Source organism: Eleginops maclovinus, chromosome 16 (genome assembly GCF_036324505.1).
Source record: "Eleginops maclovinus isolate JMC-PN-2008 ecotype Puerto Natales chromosome 16, JC_Emac_rtc_rv5, whole genome shotgun sequence".
Lineage (NCBI taxonomy): Eukaryota > Metazoa > Chordata > Actinopteri > Perciformes > Eleginopidae > Eleginops > Eleginops maclovinus.
The window spans coordinates 8,697,410-8,723,796 of NC_086364.1; the positions used below are offsets into that span (position 1 = coordinate 8,697,410).

General features: G+C 41.4%; 1 protein-coding gene across 1 annotated transcript in view; it reads right to left on the minus strand.

Moving 5' to 3' along the window:
• The window catches only part of plekhh3 (pleckstrin homology, MyTH4 and FERM domain containing H3), a 30,499-nt gene extending 13,142 nt beyond the window's left edge, over window positions 1–17,357 (minus strand). Inside the window, exons 1-4 of the mRNA XM_063904531.1 lie at window positions 16,746–17,357; window positions 11,807–11,862; window positions 4,174–4,268; window positions 105–287 (exon numbers count right to left, since the gene is read on the minus strand). Coding sequence (XP_063760601.1) covers window positions 105–287; window positions 4,174–4,268; window positions 11,807–11,862; window positions 16,746–16,880 — 469 coding nt within the window. The 5' untranslated portion in view covers window positions 16,881–17,357. The remainder of the gene's footprint in view (window positions 1–104; window positions 288–4,173; window positions 4,269–11,806; window positions 11,863–16,745) is intronic.
• Window positions 17,358–26,387: the final 9,030 nt, after the last annotated feature.

A 26,387-nucleotide genomic window follows, 5' to 3' on the forward strand; every position in this document is an offset into this window, starting at 1 on the left:
GGTCACTTACACGCATAGGGGAATTAACAAAGGTCTTATTGGCCTCTAGTCTAGTATACACAAGTTTGAGTCAGCTGTGCATCAGTCAACCATGTGCCTCTCACCCGTTTCCTTGTATGTCTGCTTGTCTGGCCAGATGACGGAGCAGAGGTTGGTGAGGACCAGCGTGCCCAGTCTGCGAGCTCCTTTCTCTGGTCCGTTGTAGTAGTCGAGGGAGTCCTGGCTCAGCACGAACCAGTAACGACGCTGCTTGATCCAGTTGCCTCGCACCTCCCGTAACAGCCACCCTTTAAATAACATACAAACATGTATCATTTGAGAGTCAAGTTCAAAATTAAGGAACACAGTGGCTTACATGCTAGCAGAAAAACAATGATTATTTAATGAATAGATCACTCAAATAACAAAAAATGTTACATATTGGAAAATACATAAGTGATTTTAGTCAGCTGTTTTTAGCACAACTGTTTTGGTTCAACTGGTATAGCTGGAGGCCCATGCACTAGGGCTTGATCCTCCAAGCTGAGGATCCGGGTTCAGTTCCTGCCCAGGACCATTTGTCACCTGTCATCTGCTCTGTTATCCAGTTTGAGCTCGTTCTCTACAATAAAGGCACTGGTTGCCCAAAGAAATCTTGGAAAAAAATGTTAAAAAATGAGATATTTTATGGTTGCAAATTCAGAGCTGGCTGCTGATCTTTTTCCTCTTTTATAGTAAACCAAATACATGTGGGTTTTGTACATTTTCAGACATTACACACTGGAATTTGTGATGGACATAACTGTCATATCAAGAAAAATATTTGGCAGATTAATCAACTTCATTGCAGCTCTACATCAGCAGCCTAAATCACTGAGGCCGGATATAGTTGAAAATGTTTTAATACTCATGTAAAGACCCCAGTAATGGAATTAATGACACAAAAATACTTTTCCCAAAACGTTTTTTTTATAATATACAATGTATCTATATTTATAACACAATTCCTCAAATGCAATTAGCAAATAGCATTTGATTTAATCTGCTTCATAATGCTTTCAGTCAGAGAAATGATTAGCACATAAACTGCACACCAGGACAGGCATTTCTCTTGAAAGGTCTGGGCGGTAGGTGGGCTACGCATATAGCTACTCAACCAGTGCAGCCGCACCATGTCTTCACTAAGAGTAATCCCCAAGGCATGTAATTGTCCATAAAGTTTGAAGAAGTCTGTATGAGAGTGCCTTGTTGGGGTGAATACTAGGGGATAAAAATACAGCCAACTAATGGCATAGACATTAAAGCCTGCATGCAGCCAACATAATTACCACTTTAAAGGTTGACAGAGTGAGATATGAGTCAAAAGAGCAAGAGAAAGAGTGAGATTGAGATGTACTGGATCAGGGTGAAAGAGAAAGTAGAGCAGACATAACTTCATCTCAAATGCATGCCCAATGGTCTTGCTGGGCCCGGCTCTACTTTGCAAGACTGTTGTGTTCCCAAAGTGCTGAAGGGTTGGAAAGAGGGGATCCACTGTTCCACGGCAGTGAACTCTTTCTGCCCCCTCATCGGCATGTACAAATTGTCCCTAATAAATATTTAATCTCAGAGTAAATAAATAAACTAGTTTGGCAGAGCTCTGTCAAGATGCCGCCCATGGAGATTTGACAGAGGTAGGATTGAAGGGTCCTGGTAGGGGGGGTCATAGTTCATCCAGTGGGCTGTAAAGCCTGGCTGAGGGATGAGGCAGGCCAACTAGACCGATCCTAGGCAGGGTGGGTTTATCTGCGGGGGCCGAGCACTGCTTATGCTGGCAGTTTGCTACTTGTGGGCTGGCTGTGCACGTGTGCTCATGGCCTGTGCATGCATATTAAGAGTGGTTTTAAAGGAACAATTAGGCAGTGTACCTTTAGCTTCCTTCCCTGTGAAAACTGCAATGACGCCACGCCAGCCTCACAGCTTCCTCTGTGATTAGCAAGCTGCGTGCCACCTGTCGGACTGCAATCATCCCGCCTGTTCCCTTCTTCCCTCTGCTCTCACTGTTTACTTTCATCTCTACCATTTCTTTTCTAACCCCGTTTTTTTATCCTTGCCTCAAAGTGGTTTTCCCAGGCAGTGCAGGGACTCCACTGCCTTACTGCTACTCAAAAATAAAAATAAAAAGAGAGGAGGGGGGCAAAGGCTCAGCCTCTCAGGCTATGTTTCCTGTTTAAGAATGCTTCTATATGATATAAGTAGAAGGTCTGAACCCACCATAAACCCACCCAATATAGCCTAAAGCAACAACCCTGGAGGTACTTAACACCACATCAGAGCAGCACAGCATCTAAATCTAATGTGAAACGGATAAATAAAAAGCATGAGGTAAGTCGGGCTGAGCCTGCTGACAGGTTGGATGTGCACTGGGGATACAGACAAGCTGACTAGGTGAGAGACCTTGAGAGAAGGGCATGCCTGCTACCATGATGCCTCAGTCACAGGCACGAGACGTCCAACAGATGCTGCTCTTTTGGAAACTTTAAACAGGGCGATAAGAACAAGAAAAACAGTAGAGAGACAAAAAGAGGGATAAAAAGGAGCACAGTCCCCTGTACATCCCTCTCCTGGTCTCCCATCTGGATCCAATCTTTGTGGCCTGCTAATGTCTCCCCTGGGGGCCACGGCTCGCCCTTAATTTGTTTCATTTGTGACCCCTGACCCCAAATGCCCTGCCCCCTTCAGACCCAGATTGTGCAAACAATCTCTCTCTGTGCATTTCCATTGCTCGACTGCAACCCTCCTGTCTTTAGTACTGACTGTTTTTGCACGAGTATTTAAATGATATTATAATGAAACATTAACCATGCAAATGAAATAAGCACATCTCACTTCAAAAAGCTAAATTTTCATTTCTTTCATTCACAAATCTGCAGGCATACACAGTATGCAAAAGATGTCAATAATCAGCCAGACAGACAGACAGAATTATGGATTGTATGGCTTTTGCACTTCAAAAGAAGACATTGCATTTTCAATGTTTTAAATCACAAAATCAGACTTAAACTTTAATCTGATGTAAGAAAACTGTAACTAAATTTGATCATACTGACTATGACAAGTTCTGCATCATGTTAGGAGCAGCTTATTTTAACCGGGTCGACAAGGGTATATCAATAAGCCACCGTCTTATCATCTCTCTCGTCAACACTCAATGGCCTTTATAATGCTCCCTCCCATCATCAATCTGCATCCGCAATGTTTGTGCCCTATTATAGATACGGGGCCATATTAACGCCATGTAGCCTAAGGACGTCCTGCTGAAAAAAAGTAAACACACTTAGCCTTAATGGAGACACTGTTGAAAACATATCCTTCTGCAGTACACACAAATAAATGAGAAGGATGGTCTCGGGCCCTGAGGTGTTGTGGTGTGGTGTGGCTGTAATAGTGTGGTCGGATAGAGGATGAGGTCAAAAACTGTCATCATCATCATCAATGGCCCTGGGAAAGTAGACATTCTATGTCGTCAAAGAAAACGTTTCTCCTCAAACAGTAAGACCAGACAAAGAGGAGAGAGCAGTGAGGGAGGGGCACTAGCCAAGGGTGCATAGTAACTGCTGTCAGAATTAGGCAATCTGACTGCCGCCATTCTAAACAGGACGTAATTTATCCAAGTGCTGGCATTTACTCTCTGAGAGTAGCAGGACAAACAAAAAAGTAAAAATAAGAAAATAAGATCACACAGAAATATCCTATGAGATCATTCCTCAAAAGCATCAGACACCCAAGCTGGTGCTAGTGATATCACAGCAGGCGGGGGGGGGGGGGAGAGCAGCTGTGCCACATGTGGCTGTGACATTACTTATCAGGAGATAATTAGGTTAATGAAATATATAATATACTTACTGAAAACAGCAAGATCCTACCCAATTTAATAACTGAAGACAAAATTAAAGTAGTCAGTGAAATACATTTTTTTTTTTTTAAAACGCCAATCACAATTTCCAATGTGATATTTTTAAATTGTATGTTTTGCATATTCAAAATATTCAATTTAAATGTAAAAGAGAGAGAGAAAAAATGCATGTATTTAAGAAGCTGGAACCAATGAATGTTTACCATGTTCGCTTCAACAAGTGACAATCAAACAGAGAACATAGCAGTTGTCCTTCAGTTGAAGGAAGACCAGAGTAAAGATGTTTTCATGTGACTTACCTTTGACCAGCAGTTCGGGATCTTCCTCCAGGCCCATCTTATTCTTCTCGATGATCAGGGTCTTCATCTCTTCTGACCCCTCTGAGACAGTGTGCCTGGGTAGAGGAACAGAGGAGAATGTAAATAACTCTGGTTCTCTCTCAACTCAAAGTCTTCCCCTGACTACTCCCTCCCATTGGATAGCTAATTGGCCTGCAGAAACACAGTTGGCTGTGAACCCCTCACCCCGCCTCCCCCATATGAGACTCTGCCAACTACAGGCCTCTATAATACTCTCAGGTGGGGGTCACACATGGGGGACTGGAAGAAGTGCCATGAATATCTGTCCTCCAGCGTTCTCCGAGTTTCCCTCCCTAGCAGCACGCAAGCTCACAAACACACACTGATACATACCACGCCACTGTGGACAGCTCGTCCCTCTTTTATCACTTTGGCCACCGCGCCGAGCGGGCGACTTAAAATAAACGTGACAGAGCGACGCCGGCCCGACTCCCAGCCAGCCAGCTCACTCCGATCAGAGAAAGGCAGAAGGTTCAAGAAGTCACAGCCTCAGATAGTTAAAACCAGATCCATCAAAAACATCTGTAAATCAAATATTCTGTCTTGCTTTTAATTTAATTTCAATATCTTTTAGCATTCGTTGTTATTTTAGGGTGGGATTTTTTAGTTTTGTATATTGTTTGTTAAAATTAAACATTGTTAAAAAAGATAACAAACTAAAAACAACATCTGTAAATCTGTTGAAGCCTCCGAAAGACCTTTGCAGCTTCCTTAACATAACATGAAGGTTTGACATCTGGTCAGGCAATATTGTGGAAAATTCAGACTTTGTTATCTCATGCCAAGGCCCATTCCAGTCCATTAGATTGTTTGTAGGTTTTATTTCTGCTCATTTATTTATCTATTAATTACTTTTTATTTTCTCCATTCCCTTGACTTAACTAGCATGTGAGGCACAGCATGTCAAACCCCTCCTTCCTTCCAGTCCTCCTCGTGCTGGGGTCATTGCCCTCCTGTTACCTTCTCCTTTGCTAGCTGATTCACATCCTTATTGATCTGATAATTCCGGAAGGTTGCTCCTCGCGGAAGTCAGCAATAATCAATGAGTCTGAATATAGCCTTATCTGCTTTGACTCAGCTTACACGACTCCAAAGGCCATTTCCTTTCCTTTTGTGTGCATTGACTTATTCCTTTCTGTAGCATGCTTTATCATGTTGACCTCTGTGACATTACCCTCAAATATTGCACAGTATAGAGGGTAGTGGAAAAATTCAAACTGCTTAGTATTGCCAAGAAGCAATCCATCACGATATAAACCAACTATATAGCAAATATAACTTGAAACACTAAATGTTTGAATTAAGATTAGTTGTAAGGTGTAGACTGTATCAGGTGAATGCATCATTTACATGCATCATGTATGACTACATGATTTTTTTATCACAGACTAAGACAGTCTACCTGCTTGACAATATTGATTTGCTGCAACAAAAAAAACAAAAAAAGAATTATGAGGAATCGACTGAAAACTTTATCTTATTAGATAAAAGAGAGGTTGACAAGAAGTAATACAAGGGTATTTATCGCAATATACGTAATCATAATTTACGTCATATACGTCAATTTAATCATATTTTCTTAACCGCAATCATATTTGATCCTGAATTAAGTATTGCAATAAGACTGTTATACATATGCCTAAAAATATCAAATGTATTATCTGTTTTAGTTCTTAACAGACAGGCACCAGTCTCTAATTTAAGCTAATACTCAGACGTAGTGAAACTCTATATTGGGAGCCAGTTTTTCTGCATGTGAATGTAGAATCCTGGTTCAGGACATCACTGGAGAACAGAAGTGAGAAGGAGAGAGTCAGGAGGATCCTGTCACATTATACTTAGTCAGTCTGTATAACTAACCCGGCTCGTCTGCCACAGCAGCCTTCAGGGACCTCAGACAGTCTCTGCCTCCATTAGGCATTAAAATTAAAACAGAAATGTAACAACGTATCTTATTTGCGGTTGTTAACAACCCCTTCTACTTAACAGAGACATGCATGCAGACAGACATGAAAAATGAGAGAGGAATAGGATCTATAGAAAAACTACGGCTCGACTGAAGAATATAGACTGCTGTGGTGTTTATGATTATAACATTAGAGCTGTCTGTGTTGGGCATGCTTTTTAAAATGTCAGGGTTGATAAATAATAATCCTTACACTCTGAATTTAGTATGCACCAATATGAACTTTAGAAGTTGAAAACAACTGGTGTAACCTGCTGCATGATTTGAAAAGGCAGTCCTAAAGACACTACTCTAAATGTTATGGTTTATTAAAAACAGCATGTGGTACACATGGTCATAAATCTTGGAGCAATATTCCTGGAGGTTAAAATTAAACTTGGCTTTCATTTGTGAAGATTTCTAAGAAACGTTGGGCTTTGCCACAACGCTAAAAACAGTGAAATACTTTTTAGCTCTACATCAGTACTTCTTTAAAGCCTCGTAAAGAAGGAATAAGAATTAAATCCCAGGTTTTGACCTTTAGCGGCACAAACTAGCCTGACCTTGAATTTAGACACTGCCAAAGCAAAGTCAGTTTGAGGATTGTGCTTTGGATCTCCACGGCTGTCCAGCAGCCCTAAACCCCCCCCCCCCCCCCAACTCCATTAACCCATACTATACCACAATGCTACCACCCCCACATTCCCAGAAACCCCAGCAAAAGCCGTGAGGTGGGGCCTTCAGTGGGTAACTTCCTGTGGAGTGCAGGAAACAATTTGACATGGGGATTAGACAGCATGGAGAATAGAGCTAGTGGACAGCTACAGACATCACCTCTCTTTCTACTGCAGACACAAAGCATCATTTTAATGTTTAAGCTTGAAATCTGCATGACTGCATTGTACAGCTGATTTTTTTTCTTTTAGAAAAACAGAAAAGTGAACTTGCTTCTAATGGAAAATATGTAGGATTGGGAACAAAACACCTTCCAGATTATTTATCTATGAAAGTGAAAACATCCTCAGTACAGATCTCATAGGTCAGCTCAGTTCAGCAAGCAAACAGCGAGAAATTTGGAAGTCATCAAAATGTGTTTCCTATATGTACTAACCATACATCTGATACCAAAATAATATAGAGTTCAGATGTGAGATGAACTACAGACAACTAAGTTTTAAACTTGTTGGATGAAAATAAAAGAGCGCAACATAAAGGAGTGAGTGTAAGAAGTGTTTCCTTTTTGTTTTTGTTTTTTTTAAAAGGACTGAACCAGGAAGAAACAAATAACCGAAAGCACACAGAAGTAAACCTCAGCTACATGTGTAGTTTTTTTTTTCTTTTTTTGCAAAACTAAATTACTCCTTATTATCATGAATAAAGAAGGTCAAAAACCACAACCTCATCCCCATAATCACTGACCATATATTTATTTTTTCACTCAAGTTGGGTGGAGATTGACATGAGGTCATCAAATTCAACATACTTTGAAAAAGCTTTATAAGATAAAAGGTGTTGGTTGTTCCACCCCAACATGTGCCACAAAGTGAACAAGAGATTCAGGGAGCTGTCAATGTACACTCTGTACACCACCACACAGTTCTGAGAAAAGTGTTGTGGTGAAGTTAATAGTGAACTTGTTATCAGCAGGAAGCCAAGTTATTTTGATGCCAATGCGCACAAAGTTGGCATTATAGCTACATCAGTCCAATCTGCAACTGTAGCGAGCATTCAATAAATCAATTATTGTTTGGCCTATATTGGTAAGGCTGCAGTCAAATGCCCAAAGCAGCCAGGGTTACTATATGTTAACACAGCAAAGTTTGACTCAAATCTACAGTTTATGGACTGAGACCAATAGTTCATACTGAAATAAGGTCATCACATATGATGAGCATATCCGGTGCAGCCCTCATGGTGACACTGATGGTGACACACTTAAAGAGTATAAGCAGCACAATGAGTTGATTGGTTTGTGAGTGTCGGTCTGATGGAGGCTGCTGGAGCGATGAGTAATTTATTTAATTCCAGAGTCTAATCAAAACGCCAAGACGCTAATTAAAGTTATAAAAGTAGTGTCCTTGCTCTCAGGCTTGAGTGACCATAGTGGAAACAGTGGAGACATGTTCAAGCATACAAAGCGGGTCCTTGTGACCACAAGAACATGCACATTTGCAAAAAACAACCTCTGTGCGGATGCGTCACCGAAACACTTGGAGATTTATGTGATGGATGAAAGGTCTGGATGGGTCCAAAAAGGCATTCAAAGATATGACCTCAAACCAGCTGCCTTTTTAGATGTCCAGTTCCATATAACTGTATACAAAATTACAGCCATATATCAAGTTACATGTTTATGAGACATCCGAACGAGCACCGAGGATAAATACCACTGTCTAAGACGACCTTCATTAAAATATAGTGGGTCATACTGTAGCAATAAATAATCAGTTTTCGTTTTTAGAAATCCATTGCTCTCTCTCTTTATCCCCTCCCCCACATTACTTGGCCTGGCTTCTTGGGCCTATGGCTGAAGTTGGGCTGGTGGGAAAATGGGAATGTGGTGATTAAGACTGGGCCTATATGACCTTCCAGCTAAAAATACACTGTTTACTCGAGACCACTGCCAAGAAATTCTGGACTAGGGAGAGGGGAGAGGAAAAAAAGTAATGTTTTGAGAAAGAAGGAGGGTTGGTGCGTGTGTGTGACAGGAAATCTACTTTGTTACTAAAGGAGTGTGTTAATCAGCAATACGTTTTATGATTGAAAATAAGTGAGTTTTTAGTTTGAAGAAAGTTTGTCTGACTGTGAAACTTGTAAATGTGAATAAAAACATTCTGATGTTGTAAACTGGGCCGTTTTGTGATATTTGCACGGTTGACAGAGTCTGAAAGACACTCAAAAGGTCAATACCAGAGGCCCACTACTGATCTCTTCATATACACCCAAATATTTCATGCCTACACTTTTGGATTACACACACACTCTTAATACATTCTGGTCTCTTTGCAGCCCTCACTAAAACAAACTGTCAAAAGTTGACTGAGCAGAAAGGGGACTAATGAGAAAGCAGATGGACAAATGGTTAGAAGGGAGATTGTCCTCAAGTGTCCACTTTACTTCTGGTACAGTGTGTACTCTCTGAGAAGGAATTTGAGAGTCAAGAAAGTGGGGATGAGAAAATTGTGATGATGTAAGAGAGATCTGAGTGTGAGCACTGCAGGGGGGAGCAAGCTGCTTGGCACTTTGTGCTGACTGAGAGACAGACAGGGGAGACCCCATGCTGTCTGCCTGCTCAGATATGTCCATCACCCACTCAATATGCTGCCTGTGACTGTGAGAGGTCGGAGCAAACACACAACAAATCTATAATAGGACTACTGACATATAGGCCAAACTGATGTTAACATATGAATCACGTTGCTCCCAGCTTCTCTGCTGTTACAAATCAGTCCATTTAAAGGGCTAATAATTCACTGGGTTGTGGTATGATTGATATAACATTGAATTGTGGTATTTTCCTACTTGAAATTTGGAGTTTCTGGATACACAGATGAGACAATGTATACCTGCAGAACCATTTTAGGTTACTTATTACAAATTCCCTTGCAACCCAAATGCAGTGCAGAGTCAGTTATCACAGATTTAAAAAAGTCAATTTTGTCTAACAAATCGAAAATATTTGTTTAGATAAAATACTATAGAATATATAAAAGCATCCAAAACATTCCACCCTCCTACTGATAATGTACACCAATATGTACTATCTTTTGTGCGAGCAAGTGTGTAACTCTTACTATATAAGAAAAACATGATTAAATGACTGATAATGAATAGAGCTGTGCTGTAGAACGTGCCCTGCAGCTATGTTGGGGTAACACAAATCCTTTTAGATAGCTCAAAGTGCATAACAAAAACAAAGCATGGTGTTTTCTTGGTTGAGCATAAGTTATAATGTATATTTACAAACAATTTAAGCAAACCGTAAACAAAACACATTAAAATAATACTCCCATTATAACCAGGAATTTATGGAGAACCCTGAACTGTCCCACACTCAGATAAGCGGCTGCAACCTTCACTCTGTTTTAACAAATGGGCTTAGTTATCTCCCTCCCCAACCATCATGGCCGGCAACATGACCAATTATTTGAGCATTAGCATATTAACCTCAATCTACTAGAGTACATAATTCCTCTTATTTATCAACATCACATCTGGGAAGTTATTCAAATCAATAGTTGAGATAAATATCTCTTTCTGGAATGTTCAATTGAATTAAAGTACAATAACTAGAGATGTCCAGCCTGTTATTTGACACTGAAATTAAAAGGATAGGGCACCATTCACTACATAACAATGCCCTGACTTATCAGCACCCCTACACAGTTGAACTTTCGGGCGTGTCCAGTCATTGGCCAGGTAATGACCAAGCACAACTCTCTCTAATCTCTGCACTCAGTGTGATGATTACAGCAATGCTTTTAACACACTCCCTTCAAAACCTGTAGTTAATTGTACGATGTGGCCTCAGGCCACCTCCAATATAATGTAGAAGTGACACACACACGCACATCCGAGCCACACCTCTTCTGGGAGTGCTGCTTAGGTAGGCCTGAGTCACCCAGTCTAGTTAGCCTGTCTTTCTCCTTCCATCTTCCCTTCCTTTTTTCCCTATAAGCTTCATGAGACAGCACATCCTGTATGCCTGTAAAAAATGTCACAGCTCCCCTACCCTGCTTCCTGATTCAGCTCTCTTCTTGTTGAAACTGAAGCAGACCCTCGTCCCTGCATTAGTATTGTGTGATAGTCCAACAAGTAGAGCTTTCTGACTCATTGCCTTTGAGTCGTACAGTAAAGATAGTGGATGAGGGAATAGGGGCGGGGGGAGTGATAAGGGCATGATGCCAGAGACAGAATGGAGCAGAGCCTGTCTACATCACTGTCTGAGATCACAGCCCTGCACTAATCGTCTGGATCCAGCCCTCCATGAATCACTCCTTTTCATTGGCACTAGCATTCACTTGTCAACCACATGACCATTTGAATTGTATTATGTGTGAGGCATAGAGGTTCCTTGTAAAGGGAAGTTTGAGTATTCAGCCTTAAAACAAACAAAGTGATTGGATTTGGAAGTGGGATAGAGTTACCAGTGATTGGTCCCAATCATCTATGTTGAAGATTGACATATTATAGGCCAATGCAGCCCAAAACAACAGCCAAGCTTTGAATGGCAAACCTCCACCAGGCAAGAGGTTAATGAATGGAAACTAACATTATCCATAATCAATCAAAGTTACACTGATGCTCCCTAAAATTAAAACCATGTAATTTAAGACAAAGATCATCTATCAATATACATGTTAGTTGGTTTCACTTGCATGTGCGTCTGATGTGAGCATGTGCATTGATCTGATGTTAGGCACATGTGTCAGGCACATAAGCAGAGCCCCATGAGAAAGCATACAAGGTGCAGATTAAGTGTAAATCAAGGGATTGGCCTGTACACACACGTGCCTGCCGGAGGATACAGAACTCCCCAGCACACAGAGGAAGCATATGAGTAAAATAAGGAACTATTACTTCCTAAAATGCCTGTTAAAAAAACCACAGCTTTTTTTCATTCCTTACCCATTTGTTCCATTGGCTGTGCGAGTTGGTTGAGAAACAGTCACCTCAGCTGGACTCTGTGAACAGAAGAGAGAGAATAGGGTAAATAGATGATAATGCAACTCAAACAGTAGCCTTTCCTTAGAACTAGTCAACAGGTTGAGTGATCCTTCAATAGTTTTCCTTCAGTGGCCACACTACAGTAAAGCATACAGCCCTTCCTGGCAGTCTCAGCACATAGCTGCTCTGTTCCTGTAATGCTTGGCTTTCACTTGCAAGGAGTGAGCTACTAGGGAGAAATATAGCATTCAAAACAGGCTCATTTAATACAGAAGTGGGGAACAGAAGAATCATTTGTGTAATAGGAGCATGCACCCCAACCAGTAAACCCCAAAAGGGTTTTTCTCAGAACATTTGTTTTTCTTAGAAGGTTGTTAACTTAAATATAACGTCAGTCTTTCAGATTGCACTCACAACAGCAACATTTGACTTTATTTTCTATCTGCATGTGTCACAAGTTTGCTGATAGCTTGCTAAAAACAAGTGGGAAAAATAAAGAGCCTCTAGAGGGGGCTTGTATGAAAACAACACTTTGTGTAGTAAAATGAAAATGTACCTAGATATCTAGATTGTCTTATCTTCACAGCTATGTCACAGTTAATAGCTAGATATAACGGAAGTAATCTCGACTGTGAACCAGCTGCTCATATCGAATCACATTCCCTCTGTTTTTGACACCAGTTTTGTATGGAAACTTGGGTTGATGCTTCTAGTGAACACAAATGAGACTGCAGAGACGTAAAATCTAATTTCATGGGTCGAACAATGCACTTTTCATTCAAGGACTCCCATGTTAAGCGGAGATGGGAAAGGATTTCCTTTCACAGTGCCCAGGCCCCCTGGATCCTCAACCTGACCTTGGAAAACCCCATCAGAGCTTGCCTGTGTGCAATTTGGACTGATTCCCTGGTGTGCAGGGCAGCGCTGTGTGTCCCCATGGCCGGACTTGTTGTCTCTTTGAGCCACAGCCTTGAGCCAGCTCCTGTGGCTGAACTGACCCAACTCAGGGGTGTTGGCCTACCTGAAACAGTATCCAGGGCAGCTCTGGGCCCCTCTCAATTCACCCACCACACTTTACAACTGGGAAAACCCGCCCTAAGTATAGCCCTTGTCCTATGATAAAATAAGTCTACTGCTTCTTTTATCTAGGAAAAATTAACTGCAAATGTAAAGGTTAGTATGGCATCTGTGCTATATTTTAAAGGTAGTTGGATTCTGGCAAATGTCGGAAAGATGAGGTTTGAGATTTGATTAATGTTTTACTCAAGGTGAGGTACTGTTAACGTCAAACCAGACCAACAGGAATAACTGAACTGTGTCAGAAAGCGACATGTTAATGAAAGAGTTTGTGTGCGGTAACTCCCTATACCCCTGTCTGTTAACCATAAATTACTTTACCAAGCAAGCAGCTCCAGAGAAGAAAATTCAGACAGAAAACAGCAAAAGAAAATGACAAATTAATGCTGATCACATCAACAACTGCAAAGCTGTAATTTTAACGAGTAGTCAGAGGATCAATAAACTAATGAGTCAAGTAAATTAGGTTTGGATATTTTGAGTAATTATACACGAAAATGTGACAATTTACAGAAAAAAATTGCTTTCTAATAGAGTTAATGGGCTGTGGGATGGGGAACAAGGATAGCGTGCGATGCAGAGCCCTGGCAAAAGCTCTCCCTTTGGACAGGCATGGGATGAATCACTCCAGACTAGAGCAGAGCACGGAGGGAAAAAGGGAAAGATGCCGTGATGTGTTCGTTCCGTGGCTGACTTCCGCTCTCGCTTTTCCCCCTCTAGTCTGCTCTCTCTCCTTTCAGCTCTCCTGGGAGGCTGAGTAACCAGGAGGAAATGCTTGGGCTCAGCCAGTGTCGGCCTGAAGACCAGATGTGTGGCCTGGAGGTGGTGAGGCAGAGACGCAACGGAAACCAAATATAAACCAGTGTACCATGACACCGCTGAAGACAGAGGGTGGTAGTGACGGTTAAGGGGAACTGCTCTTACCAAGGCCGGACTCTGCACATTTGTCAAGTAACAGGATACAGTGCGGTACTCTGGCCCACACTTACAACTGTAAAGTCCTAAACACTCTGTGGTGGTAGTTTATTGGTAAACGTGAATTGACATTGCATAAAAACTGTATAAACATGGGAAGAAGAAAGAATGACGGATGTCCTTTCCTAAAATTACTGCCTTGCTGTCCCAACACTGGGGGCATTCAGCTCAGTATGACTGTTTGGGCAGCTGTTGGAGAGCAGTTTCTTTGAATGAGGACTGTAAACATGCAGGGAAAGGGTTCTGACATGGCCCTTTGCTCTTAAGGGCAAAGCCTGCCCAAACGTCAGCACTGACTCATGATTCCAACCTCAATGAGAAAGAGTCCTGGCAAAGAACAGTGTGTCATCTATGGCTTTGGTGCTGTGGATGCTGCACATCATGGGATCCTTTGGCAGTGCTTTGGACAACAACGCAGCAGAGCGTGGTGAAGGTTTTGGATGTCTTGAGCGAGGGAGAGTCCACCAGACCTGTGGGTTACTGCGGTCAGCTCTGGCAATAACTGAACAGCGGCCTACTAAATGGAGTATTTCAGTGTTACAAAGCCCAAATGAGACACACACATACACCCAGGGAGGTCTGACCGGCGTTTTCTAAAAATGTAGCTTCTCAAGCTCTCCATGACATGGAGTTCTCTGGGTAAGCGAGGTAACGTAGCCCTGATTGGGCTTTTCCCTGGGACTCACTGCCCAACCCCCTCTGTTAACACCATGGAAAGCCAAACAGAATATGTTAGATCTGTATATTCTGAGGGGAGGGGGTGCACAACCAATTGGGTTGTTTAAGAGTGGGTCAGCTGATGATATTGGCTTAGAGTGGTGCAGCTGTGGTTTTAATTACGCGCTTAGCATGAACTATTGACATGAGCTACAAAAGCCAGCATGAACCAGTGACATATATCCAGAGGAAACAGGTTTATGGAATTGAATTGATGACCTGCACTCATTACATCAGGGAATTGATCATCAATAACGTCTAACACCTATATGGATGTATAACATAAAAATACTTGTTTAGTTCAAAGGACTTACTTAAGTCCGAAGTAACTAAAACACTGTCAAACAGATTACTGTTAATTAAGTTGTCTCATAATAGACATTATTTTCCTCAATAGGAAATATACTGTATGTTGTATATCATACTTAATGAAGATTTATGAGCAAAAAATCAATGGAACCACAACTGTAATCAGTGATGTAACACCACTCCAGGGATAAAAGAGCACTAAAGAAGCATTATGAGCTTCAGACAAGTCATATATATGATTATAACAAAAATGATAGGGGCAGCTTTGTTTTTGGACCTTTTCTTGTGTAAGAATTACACTAGTTTAAAAAAATTTGAACTGGACTCAGGATTATCAGTAAAAATGTAGTAGTATGCTATTCAACTTATCTTCTCAAGAGACAGGCCAGAATGCAATCCCTTAATCAAAGTCATCCTCTCATAGAGCCTGTTCTATACAAACAACACATCGACAATTCTATCAACCAACATTAACCTAAGTCTCCCAAGAGAAGCATTATTCTGTAGATGGAGCACAGGTTGCATTTTGATGAGGGATCCGGGAAGTTAAAAGAGGAGGAAATCTTTGTGCCTCACTTTAAAAGGCCATCAGCTGTCTCCATTGAGACATGCTACAATGATCTTGTATTGATTGTAAATATGAAGTACAGTTAGGTTCCTTTGACTGCCAATAGCCAGGCAGATGGTACATTATGACCAAGACAGGGATGTTTGCCAAGAAGAAAAGTGCTACACCAACGCCTCTCTGGATACCCCTGAGCAACAGATGTTGCTCTTATCTGGCGGCTGCTACTTCTGTTGAGGCAAAAACCATGTAAAACATATCTGGTCCCAACGTTTTCATGCAAATCTTTGTGGCGCAACACTGTTGGGTGCAAGCACACAAATGGGCAAGTTCATAGACAATCAGGCTTTATAAGTAGTGGCCCCAGGTGGTATTACTTTCATTTACATCACCTACAAAGCCATGCTGTTTGTGTAAACCACGTCTCAGCAGCACAGAATAACTAGGACTATGTTATTATGTAATATAATGGAAATTAAACTTGCAAAGGTAAACCACATCTCAGCAAACGTTCCTTATAAAGACTGAATCTGATGTGGGGATAGCACACAGTAATAAATATATAGAAAAGGTGGAATATTCTAAGAGGCTGTACATGAAGAGATGTACGTTGGGTCATACAGATAAAGCCTACCTCAATTCCAGGCAACAATGCGCCCTCACAAGTGGGTGGACAATGCTGAACTCTCTGCGCCTGATCAGATGACTAACATTACAGAGAAGACAAGGCCACAGTCTTATTTGCAATTGAGCGGGGAGGCCAAACACACAGAATCGCTTCAACACTGGGTTTTACAGCTAGAGTGTGTGCGTGTTTGTGTGTGCATGTGCTATTGCTCAATGTTGCCCAAGCTTCCAGGACGCGCAAAACCTAAAAGCCAAGCTGGCAAACAGCAGCAGCATATTCTCTGTCCTTCAACAGTGATAGAGTCTAGGACTGCACAGTTTAACAATTCCAACAGAAAAAGTCAAAAACACTGTAGCGTTCAACTTCAAAATATGGGCAATATACACAGATTGCATGAATACCTTGAAGTTCCAATCCATATTTACTTTTCAAAAGGAATAATATTCATATTAGGAACTGATGTCTGTTTGCACACAACTGATATAATGCTTCTGAAGCCAAGCCAAGTTGCAAGAAGATATACAGGACCGTTGTTACAGTTACCACTAGACTAGGAAATGTGTATGAGCTGTCTATGTAAAGTATACATGCAGAGGAATTGCAGTGTACTGCAGGTGAAGAGTTTTTACCCGTCCATTGGGAGTCAAGTCCTCCTTGTTGCGCAATTCAAAAGACTCTTCCTCCTCTTTCTCCCCATAGTCCCGTCCGAGCAAATTAAAGCCCTGCCTGCAGCACAAAAACCAGCAAACTCCTTGCAAAGGCATTCAAATGAGGTTATGTGTGTCGTCTTCAGCTATCCAGGTCGGTGAATTCAACATTCACGGTGCTGTCTCGGCCGCAAGTAACTCCAAGAGTTGCGTGAGAGCATACAGGACAACCTCTCCATAGATATCCAGCGAGGATGATGAAGCTTACTCTCGAGGTGCATACGCTTACTCTCTCTCCTTTCTGTTAAAGACTATGTCCATGAACTGTACATGACAGCAGTAGTACTCCAGCAAAACCAACAGAGAACTGGTTCAGTAAAAAAACTCCCTTCTTCCCTCGCTGCACCTTGCTGTCCTGTTAGAAGAACTTCACACGAACAAAGTGCAACACAAATATTTGTTTTTTTCCGAAAATGGCAGTAATCGTTAAAAATACATGAAGTTGAAGGCACCTAAAGAGAAATACTGTCAGTGTTTTCTAAACACATTTACTGTGTAAAATAAACGAGCACCTCTGGAAAGTCGCCTACCGAGTGTCTGACTTCTGAATTTGAACAAAAGCATGCTGCAGCTGAGACTGAATCGTGTGGGAGGGGCGACTCCGCCCACAGGCAGCCTGTCGACATTGTGATTGGCTGGAAACAGACACTCATCAGAAATACACGCCTATTGCATACGCCCCTTCAAACTGCCCATGCATCACATGTCTTTTTGTAGATGATAGTAATCAAATTATCCAGATGTCCCGGTAATACTCATTAAGAAGTCTGTAGCCCTCATCAGTAGGGTATTTTTTCTGCTGTAGGATTCACACAGGCAACTATACTCAAAAGGGAATGTAAATACCAAATACACTTAAATTATGCTTATTTTAAATCTCCTGGCTTAGTATTAGGCTAAATAAAGGTCTTTATGTGTTGGAAAATCAGAACATTTTTTCAATTATAAAATAAAAAGTTATTTAAAAAATCTTGAACTAATTTAAAACTTTATAGTCGAAGGTATTCAGATAATCTTACAAGTAGGATTATTATTTTAAGTTAAACTAGCAATTGACGCCTAACTACAAGTAAAAGTCATGAATTTAAATGTTTCAGTCAAGTGCAGTAAGCAATTTTAAGCAGTAAGAGAAGTTACATTGTATTGATGTTGTTATTTTATAATTAAAAAACTCATAATTATATTATTGGATTTTCGTTATTATCATTGTTATTGCTGCATAAACAGTAAAGATGTTGTTACTATAAGCTGATGGGTTGTTTAAGTAATATAAACATGCATTATATTTAATGAACTGATCATAGCTTTTGAGGAGGATATTTCACTATACATATTCACATGATATCATTATGGCCCATCGCTGTTGTGAGTGTGCTATGATATTTGCATAAGACTTTAAATTATTACAGCTTACTATACTTTGCTTCCAACTTGAATTCCATCAGTTGTGAATGGACAATACAACATGACTGAATTTTGAAACCCTTTATTAAGGGAGATCAGATTTGAGTGTGCCATGATGTTGTTAATTACACCCAGTTTTTGGTAACAGCTCTTTCATGTTTTCTCTTTATTGCTTTTCCACAATTCTTTTTTTCTCTTACTTATCTCTCTTTTTCTTGCTTTCTTGCACACACACACACACACACACACACACACACACACACACACACACACACACACACACACACACACACACACACACACACACACACACACACACACACACACACACACACACACACACACACACACACACACATTCCTCCCCCACTTTTTCCTCTTCCACTTTGCTGAACAGCCTACAAAGACACAGCAGTAGGAGGTAGAAGGACTGGTGCTAAATCTAGACTTGTGTTATATCCAGCCCCCTCAGCGCTCATGCTTATTTCTCCCCTTAATATCCCTTCATTTCCCCTTCTCAGTTCAAACCCCCACACATCTCTGTCAGCTGGCCTTAACTCGTTCCTCACCAAGAAGAGCTCTTGGCTGCTGGTCTTCCCACTTTAGCTTGATGGATATGCTCCTTTCATTCAGTTATTCCCATTAAACACACACACACACACATGCACACACACACAAACCCACACACACATGCACTGTATGGTTTTGCAGTGCACTGCCCCTTGAGATTCCTTTAACCCCTTATCCTTCTTGTTCCCTGAGGGTTTTGTAAATCAATAAAAAGGCTCTTGGATGCATCTTTTCAGTTAGGGTGTACTCAGCATTATGGACACTATTCCTGAATGCCCTTCACCCCATTTGAGACACACACAGACCCTTACAAGTTACAATCAATCTGCCCCACATTTCAACCTACATTGGTTACAGGAAAGGAGAGCATTTTTGCAACTGAATAGCATTTAATGACTACAATATCCTCTCCAACATTGGCATAGTATTGTATGCAACAGAGAATATTTTATTAACTCATCTTAAAGTAAAGCTGCCCCAGCCCCTCTGCTCTCCCCTGTCTGTATCCTCTCAGCAGTATCTTTCTCCTAGCCAGATTCTCCCTATCCTCCCCCATATCCCAAAACAATACGCTGGGGGCCCCCTGCTCCCACAGACCTGGAGAAACATATGTTTTATTTTTAGAGCTCACTCCCTCAACCCACGCTAGTCAAATAAAAAAAGAGAAAAGCCTTCCCTCCATATAAGCTTTCAGAAAGAGCTGAAGTCAGAACAAAAAGCATATAAGCATAATCCTCAAAATCTGCTTTTGTCTTGTGTAATCTGTGAAAAAGTAACAAGTACAAAAACTACAATGATGGCTGGTCTTTTAAACTCTCCCGTAGTCTTTCACTGTCTTCCTCTGTGCCCTCCTCTGTCCTTCCAATACCCTCTTTCCAGGAGATGACACATGATTCTCTATTAACACTCACACACACACACACACACACACACACACACACACACACACACACACACACACACACACACACACACACACACACACACACACACACACACACACACACACACACACACACACACACACACACACACACAAACACATTTTTGGAAACACACAAGATAACCTGATACAGTGTGTCAAGTTGAAGCACCAGATCAGGAGAAGGGCAAATTATTTGGTTGGGCTCCGAGTATGAACATAAGCCTTGAGCCAGAGGAGAGGTGTGAATCTGGAATAAAAGACACATTATTAAAAGGTTTATATAACAGGTTGATGCTTGTGGAGCAGTGAGATTTTCTCAGTTATGGCAAACAACAAGAAAAAGTTGATTTACCTTTAAAGCACAAAGATAATAGGGTTCTTAATGAGCAAAAAAGTTGGCATAATGTTTATGCTTCACCGTATCTTGACCATGGTGTTAATACAAGTTTTTCCTTCATATTATTGATTTTATTTGATATATATATTTTTTATATTTCTGGCACTCCTCACAACATTGCTTGTTGAAATGGCGTGTGGAGTTTCAAACAGTGAAGTAGAGTAGACACAAGTCAGGTTGATTGGAGACAGAGCAGAGCAATGCACTGTTCCCTCCATTTCTCTCTCCCTGACTAACTCTGTGCCTGTCGCCGTGTCTCCCACTCTTTCCCCTTTGAGTTACTTCCTGCAGGATCCCACTGAAACCCACATTATAGCAACACTCTTATGTTGGTGAACCAGATTGACTTTCAACATAAAAGGATGTGAAATCTTGTCCAATGAGGAGCTCCCTTTATGTTCACATTTGAGCTGCTGAATGCTTGTTATGTTCTTTTTTTACATGTTCTTTTGGTAATGGTTCATCAAATGTAATGATTTGTTTTACGAGTACTTTGTGATTTCTGCTTTTAAGGAGTTATTTTGAAAACTAGGCTTTGAATGTGGTATGCAGGCACATGTCGAAAAGATTCAATAACAGTCTCTGTTTTCTGTTTAAAACAGCTGCGCTGTCTTGAGTGAACTACTACTAGTTTCCCTCTAGACCTTTCCAAGGTCAAAGTTTATCTGACAACCCCAAACTAAGGATTTAGGATATGAACTGACCTCTAGTGACCCTTAACCAAAGACTCAGACAGGATTTCCTCCCTGCTGTGTCTAGTATTGAACTTAACCCTAATCCTGCCGGGCCACCATCCCCTCTTCCACAAGCCTAGTGTGTTTAGGTCCAGCAGAGATTTGGACTATGGGTTAGTGAACACAGGACTGCTGTTTGACGGCTGTTGGCCCATGTAATGGGATATGGATGGGGAGCCCTTTAACTACTGCACCACTTGACCTGAAGTTCCCACTGTGAAATATCCAGCTGTGCATGTGGATCGTTTGTGACAGACATGCGGATGAAATGATGAATGAAGATTCATTTAATGAAATGGATGATAGAGAAATTGGAAGATCTGCTTTCATCTGCACAGAGTCACACAGGCTTAATAAAATAAAAAGAGAACAGGATTTTGGTCATGCAGCTAAGTCTTCATCGATGCCATGTGCAGTACTGTCTGTGTTCAGGAACAGTGTTTACTAGTATCAGGGACACCACAGGGAGGTGTTTCTAACCCTGGCTGTGGGCACATCTGTTCATGGGGACTGTGTGGCACACAGGCTTTTGTCAAGGGAAGGCCAGGCTGGAGAAAACATTCCCAGGTTCAATTTCTGACCCTCTCGCCCCGGTTAACCCCTCGCATTCCTCCTTTTCCCCTTGCTCGGCTTCATTACAGTAACCCCTAACTCTCCGGACTCTTGCACACTGGCTCAGCCTGTCATCACGTAAACTTCCAGCACAACTTGTGCAATGGATGAATAATTGTGTTGGAAGGAGGTATCTCAGGTTTTATGTGCTGAGTGATATTCTATACCTCAGGCATCTGTCTTGGGTACCATTAGACTGTATATCCAATATTGACAGCATATTACAGCTATTCTTATACAGCAGTATGAAAGAAATCACAAAGACTGATTTGGTACATCTACAGTAAGTGATTTTTCAAGAAAAAGTTGAATACAGCTGTTTGATGTCTATGGGCCTCAAAATGCAATTGTCCAAGAAACATATAATCATTGCTCTTTTTACAGATGTACGCCTATTTTATTTAGATAAGCAAAGAGCAATTTGAAATGCAGACATTCCTCTTCATGGGGACAAATGAACATTAGAGTCACAATACAAAAAGCTGTGTTATCTGTAACCATCATCAAAAAGTATGAAGGCGCTGCACCAGAATCAGAAAGGCAGAAAGAAATATAGTGGATTGAATGCTCTGAATAATCAACTAAAACAGATAAAAAGCCAGGAGAGCTGACACCAAAACTGGGAGGAGACAAAACAACTGACAATGCAAACAAACAGCAGATATTCGCCCTCATGTTGTCTGGTATTTTCAAATCAAGGAAGAAAAAAAACCACAGATAGGGTGTCCCAAGATACTATTGCAGTTCACATCCTGATCTTCCTAGTTTGGGATTTCTAAACGGTTGCAAGCAATCTAGTTATACTTATTCCTGTACATTTGGCTTACAGTACCACATACTTAAAGCAGTACAGCTTTGAATAATTTACAATTAACTTGTGGTATTTGGTTAATGGTTGTGGTACTTTAGGCACTAAAGTTTAGTGTTAGTGCAAGGAGAAGATAACTTATTGACAGTTAGGGAAGCTGGGCAGAGAGCCAAGGTCCTTCAGCTATTTTTAGGCTGCTGACTGTGTGAAAGTATGCTGAGTACAGAATTGATGACACATTGCCCAAATCTAAACCTGTGCCGAATTAGTTGTTCCTGTGTGCGCTTGCATTTACACATGAGCTCTTTTGCACAGAAGCACATTTATGCATATTTATCCAAAGCTAAGAGGAAGGCAGAAATTAGTATGCATACCTTTCTGTGCAAATCAATGTCAGAGATGTTGCATTGCTGGTCACCATGAACGACCGAAAGATGGACATATCTAAAGGATTTGTAAAATGACAGAAGATGGTCTGCTATTTGTGAAGGATTCTAGCTCTTCTCAGCCTTGCTTGTGTTTCCTGTGTTTAGATATCAGCCTTGAGAGTGGCTCTTAGCAGTACAAGCAGTATAATTACTGAATATGGAAAAAGTGCCCACTGCTTTACCTCAGCCTGGGCAGCAGCCCTCCACAGAGCAACTGAGTAAACTTCTATCCCTTTGGTTAAATTTGCGAGTATGTCTCTGGATGTCTTTACAAGGAAACCTACCCTAGTATACAGCCAAGCACTCATGGGATCTTGTACGCTTAAAAAAAACGATTGTATACAGGAAATCTCAAAAGAAGAATCAGGAACAATAAGACACAAAAGACAATTATTTGGAATGTAATCTTTGATATGAATAGACAAAAAATGTGTTGTGTTCTGCCTTCTAGATAAATGAGCGATTTCATCTAAAAACCACATCAGTCATAAAGACACACGCACACTAAGAAGCAAAACTGTTGTTCTGTAACTTTGGAACAACATTATATCATGTCAACAAATTGAGTATAGTCTGGGTGTGTTTAGGAAAATGTATGCGACTATATAAACTGTGTATGTACATGTCCGCCTGTGTGTTGTCTCATGTTTCCTTTAGGACTTCATCCAGGCTGTTGCTAGGTGCTGTGACCTCATACATTCATGGATGTAGAGGGTGAACCCTGCGAAGAGGAGGGCTGTATTTTATTTCTGCACCCTCCCCCTACCCCAAACATCCTGTCTCACTCACACACTGTATACCACAAAATCCCAATTGACTTTGCCTGTAGCTAGGCTTTTTCACCAATAGTTCACCTCCAGGCACAATATCTACTCCCAGCACCAATGATCCCTCTTTGTCTCTTTGGCCAGAGCAAGCAGAGGAGTTTTCGATTTTTCGTGTAGTATATTCCACCAATGAATAAAGTTTTTAGTATGACATCATTGCCAACTGGTCTTTAACACTTCCTACACTACAATTTTTATAAGAAATAATCCTTTCCATCCACTGCCCCCCAGATGCCCCAACCCCCACCTGCAGGCTTTGAGTGGAGTGGGGCCCAGTATGGAGAGGACAAGCCGTTCTGCTGCCTTGCTGCCAAGGGGACTTTACTCTAGCTGAGCTCCAAAGGCCTAAGCTGGGGAGGGGAAAGACACAGTTTTGCATGTCTGGCCAGATACCTCAGCGTGTATGTGTATGTATGTGTTGAACGACGTCCATAGTAGAAATGGGCCAGCAGAACTTCTAAGAAATGGCTGACCTTAAGATTCAACCATTGTATTACTGCTTTGGACATGCTAGCCAATGTGTGAAAACTCATGTCCAAGTCAGTTTGGGTGATTTCCTAGTGTCCTCTTGGAACTGAATTTGTAGAGAACCATTCAGTGGTCGCTTTTTGAGCACATACACTGAAACATTGCTGTTTATCCAACCTGGCCACCTTCATATGTTGTCACTCGGCGTGACCCTTTTCATCCTCACTCATCATCCTCCCAGCTGCAATTGTCATTTGCCACAGTCAGCAGTTTGCATCAAACAAAGCCCAAGGCAGAGCAACAAAAAAGAGAAGAGATTGGGCAAACAAACTGGGAGGCAGACTAAATAACTGCGGCTTGTCTGCTGCGTGAGGGAAACACAACCCAGTGGTGTGTGTGTATTACTGGTTGCGGCTCTGCATTTGTGTGTGTGTGAGCGGTCTCTTGTTGGCAGCAAACATGAGAAACAAAAGTGTCTCAGCTCCATGCATATCCACTAGGCTGCAGCTGTGTTCGGTATTCAAACTTGATGCAGGTGTCAGCGCTGTTGTCTTTGTGGAGCTGTCGTTGTGTGTATAACGTCTCCTCTGTGAATGAATCAACATTGAAAATGTATGTAAGCATGTGTGTGTGTGTTCATGAACAAGAGTACAATTGCAGCACTAGTGCCGGTACTTCAACACAGAAGCATCACTGTTGTTTTAACAGGGTAAAGTAGAATCTGATGAAAGCTTAGATGGCTCACAGGCGTATCTGTTGTGTTGACCGGGCAAACACAGAGGAATAACCTTTTAAAATAGATGGAGGATATGACTAGAATGAGAACAACAAAATGCATATTGATCTCCTACTATATTATCATATTTTCGTGACATTAAAAAGTGAAAAATGCTGTACAGGATATGAGTGGATAAAACAAAGACTAATGAGGCATACAACACAGTTAAATATGAAGGAAACTCTAAAATTCAAACAATAAAGGTTGAAATAGCACAATTGTGGCATCAATTTACACTACTTTTAGGAAAGAAACCAAAGATCCTCAGCAGAAGCCACTGTTAGTACTGTTAGTCCAGCAGTGGCTCAGTCAGTAGGGGCTTGGACTGGGAATCGTAGGGTCGCCGGTTCAAGTCCCCGAACAGACTTGAAAATATGGAAGGTGGACTGCTACTTGGAGAGGTCCCAGTTCACCTCCTAGGCCCTGCTGTGGTGCCCTTGAGCAAGGCACCGGACACCTCCAATCCCCCCTCCCCATTGCTCCCCGGGCGCTGCACAATAGCTGCCCACTGCTCTAATAAACCCTAATAAAGAGGGTTTCATCCTCCGATTCTATCTATGTTACTTGGTTTTGTAACATTACCATAACCCCCTGGTCTGTGTCATAAACTGAGTTTGTTTGTGAGTCCACTCTGAAGTGTGACTGGTCAAACAGGTTGTATCAGCTGTCTTGGACACAGCAGTTAAGTAAACAATGGGGGGGAGATCTTCAGAGGTGGGATCCCAGTCTGGGCTTCCCCAGCTGGGCTTATTTTCAGCTGATATTGGCCTTCACCAGCAGGAGGTCATACCAGTGTAAGGACACCTGAGAGCAAGCTGCTTTAATAGCCCTGTTTACAGCAGCTCCCGCACCAGTATAGGGGGACATTAGGTTCCCATAGCTGGTGGCCAATATAATCAACTATCTTAGAGTCCAACCAGAATACAATCTTGTGGAATTATCCACTTTTCTGACATATATTTAAAAAAATAGTCACCATCAGCGTTACTTGCTGCTGTTTTGTGTCTGACACATCAGAAATAAATAAAGCCAGCGCTCATAATACAAAACTTGACAGAATCATTCATCCATCTTCATGACAAGTCACTCATCCGTAAAAACAGATCAGCAGCACTATCTCTTGGAAACATCAGGACCCAAGTCATGTCTTGACCCCTGTCTGAGTGCCCATGGTTGTGGGTTTGGTGATTTATGTCTATGTGTGAGAAGTGTTTATGTGTGTTTTCATTCTTGTACCCTCAGCATATGCAGAGTACAGTGGTACCCCTATGGAAAATACACACAACGCTAATGAGGGCAGACGAAAGTACAATCTGATTCCAAAAAAAAAAACCTGTGAGAAACAAGGCCATCACAGGTCTCCACCTATGTGTGTTTAAAAAAACACGTTAGAATAGGACACAGAGTGCTAATTTTAAGATGTGTGTATGTGTTTCAAGTTAAAAGTAGGTTAAAAAAAATTTTAAAAGTAGGAAAAGTAACTCATATTTCAAATGTTGCATTCTCATTTCATTAAACTAAAGATCCTTTGCCAATTTATTGATAACGTATGTACATGTTCATACATTTCTGAACCATAAAACCGTTAATAAAATGTAAGACCTCCAAAATTG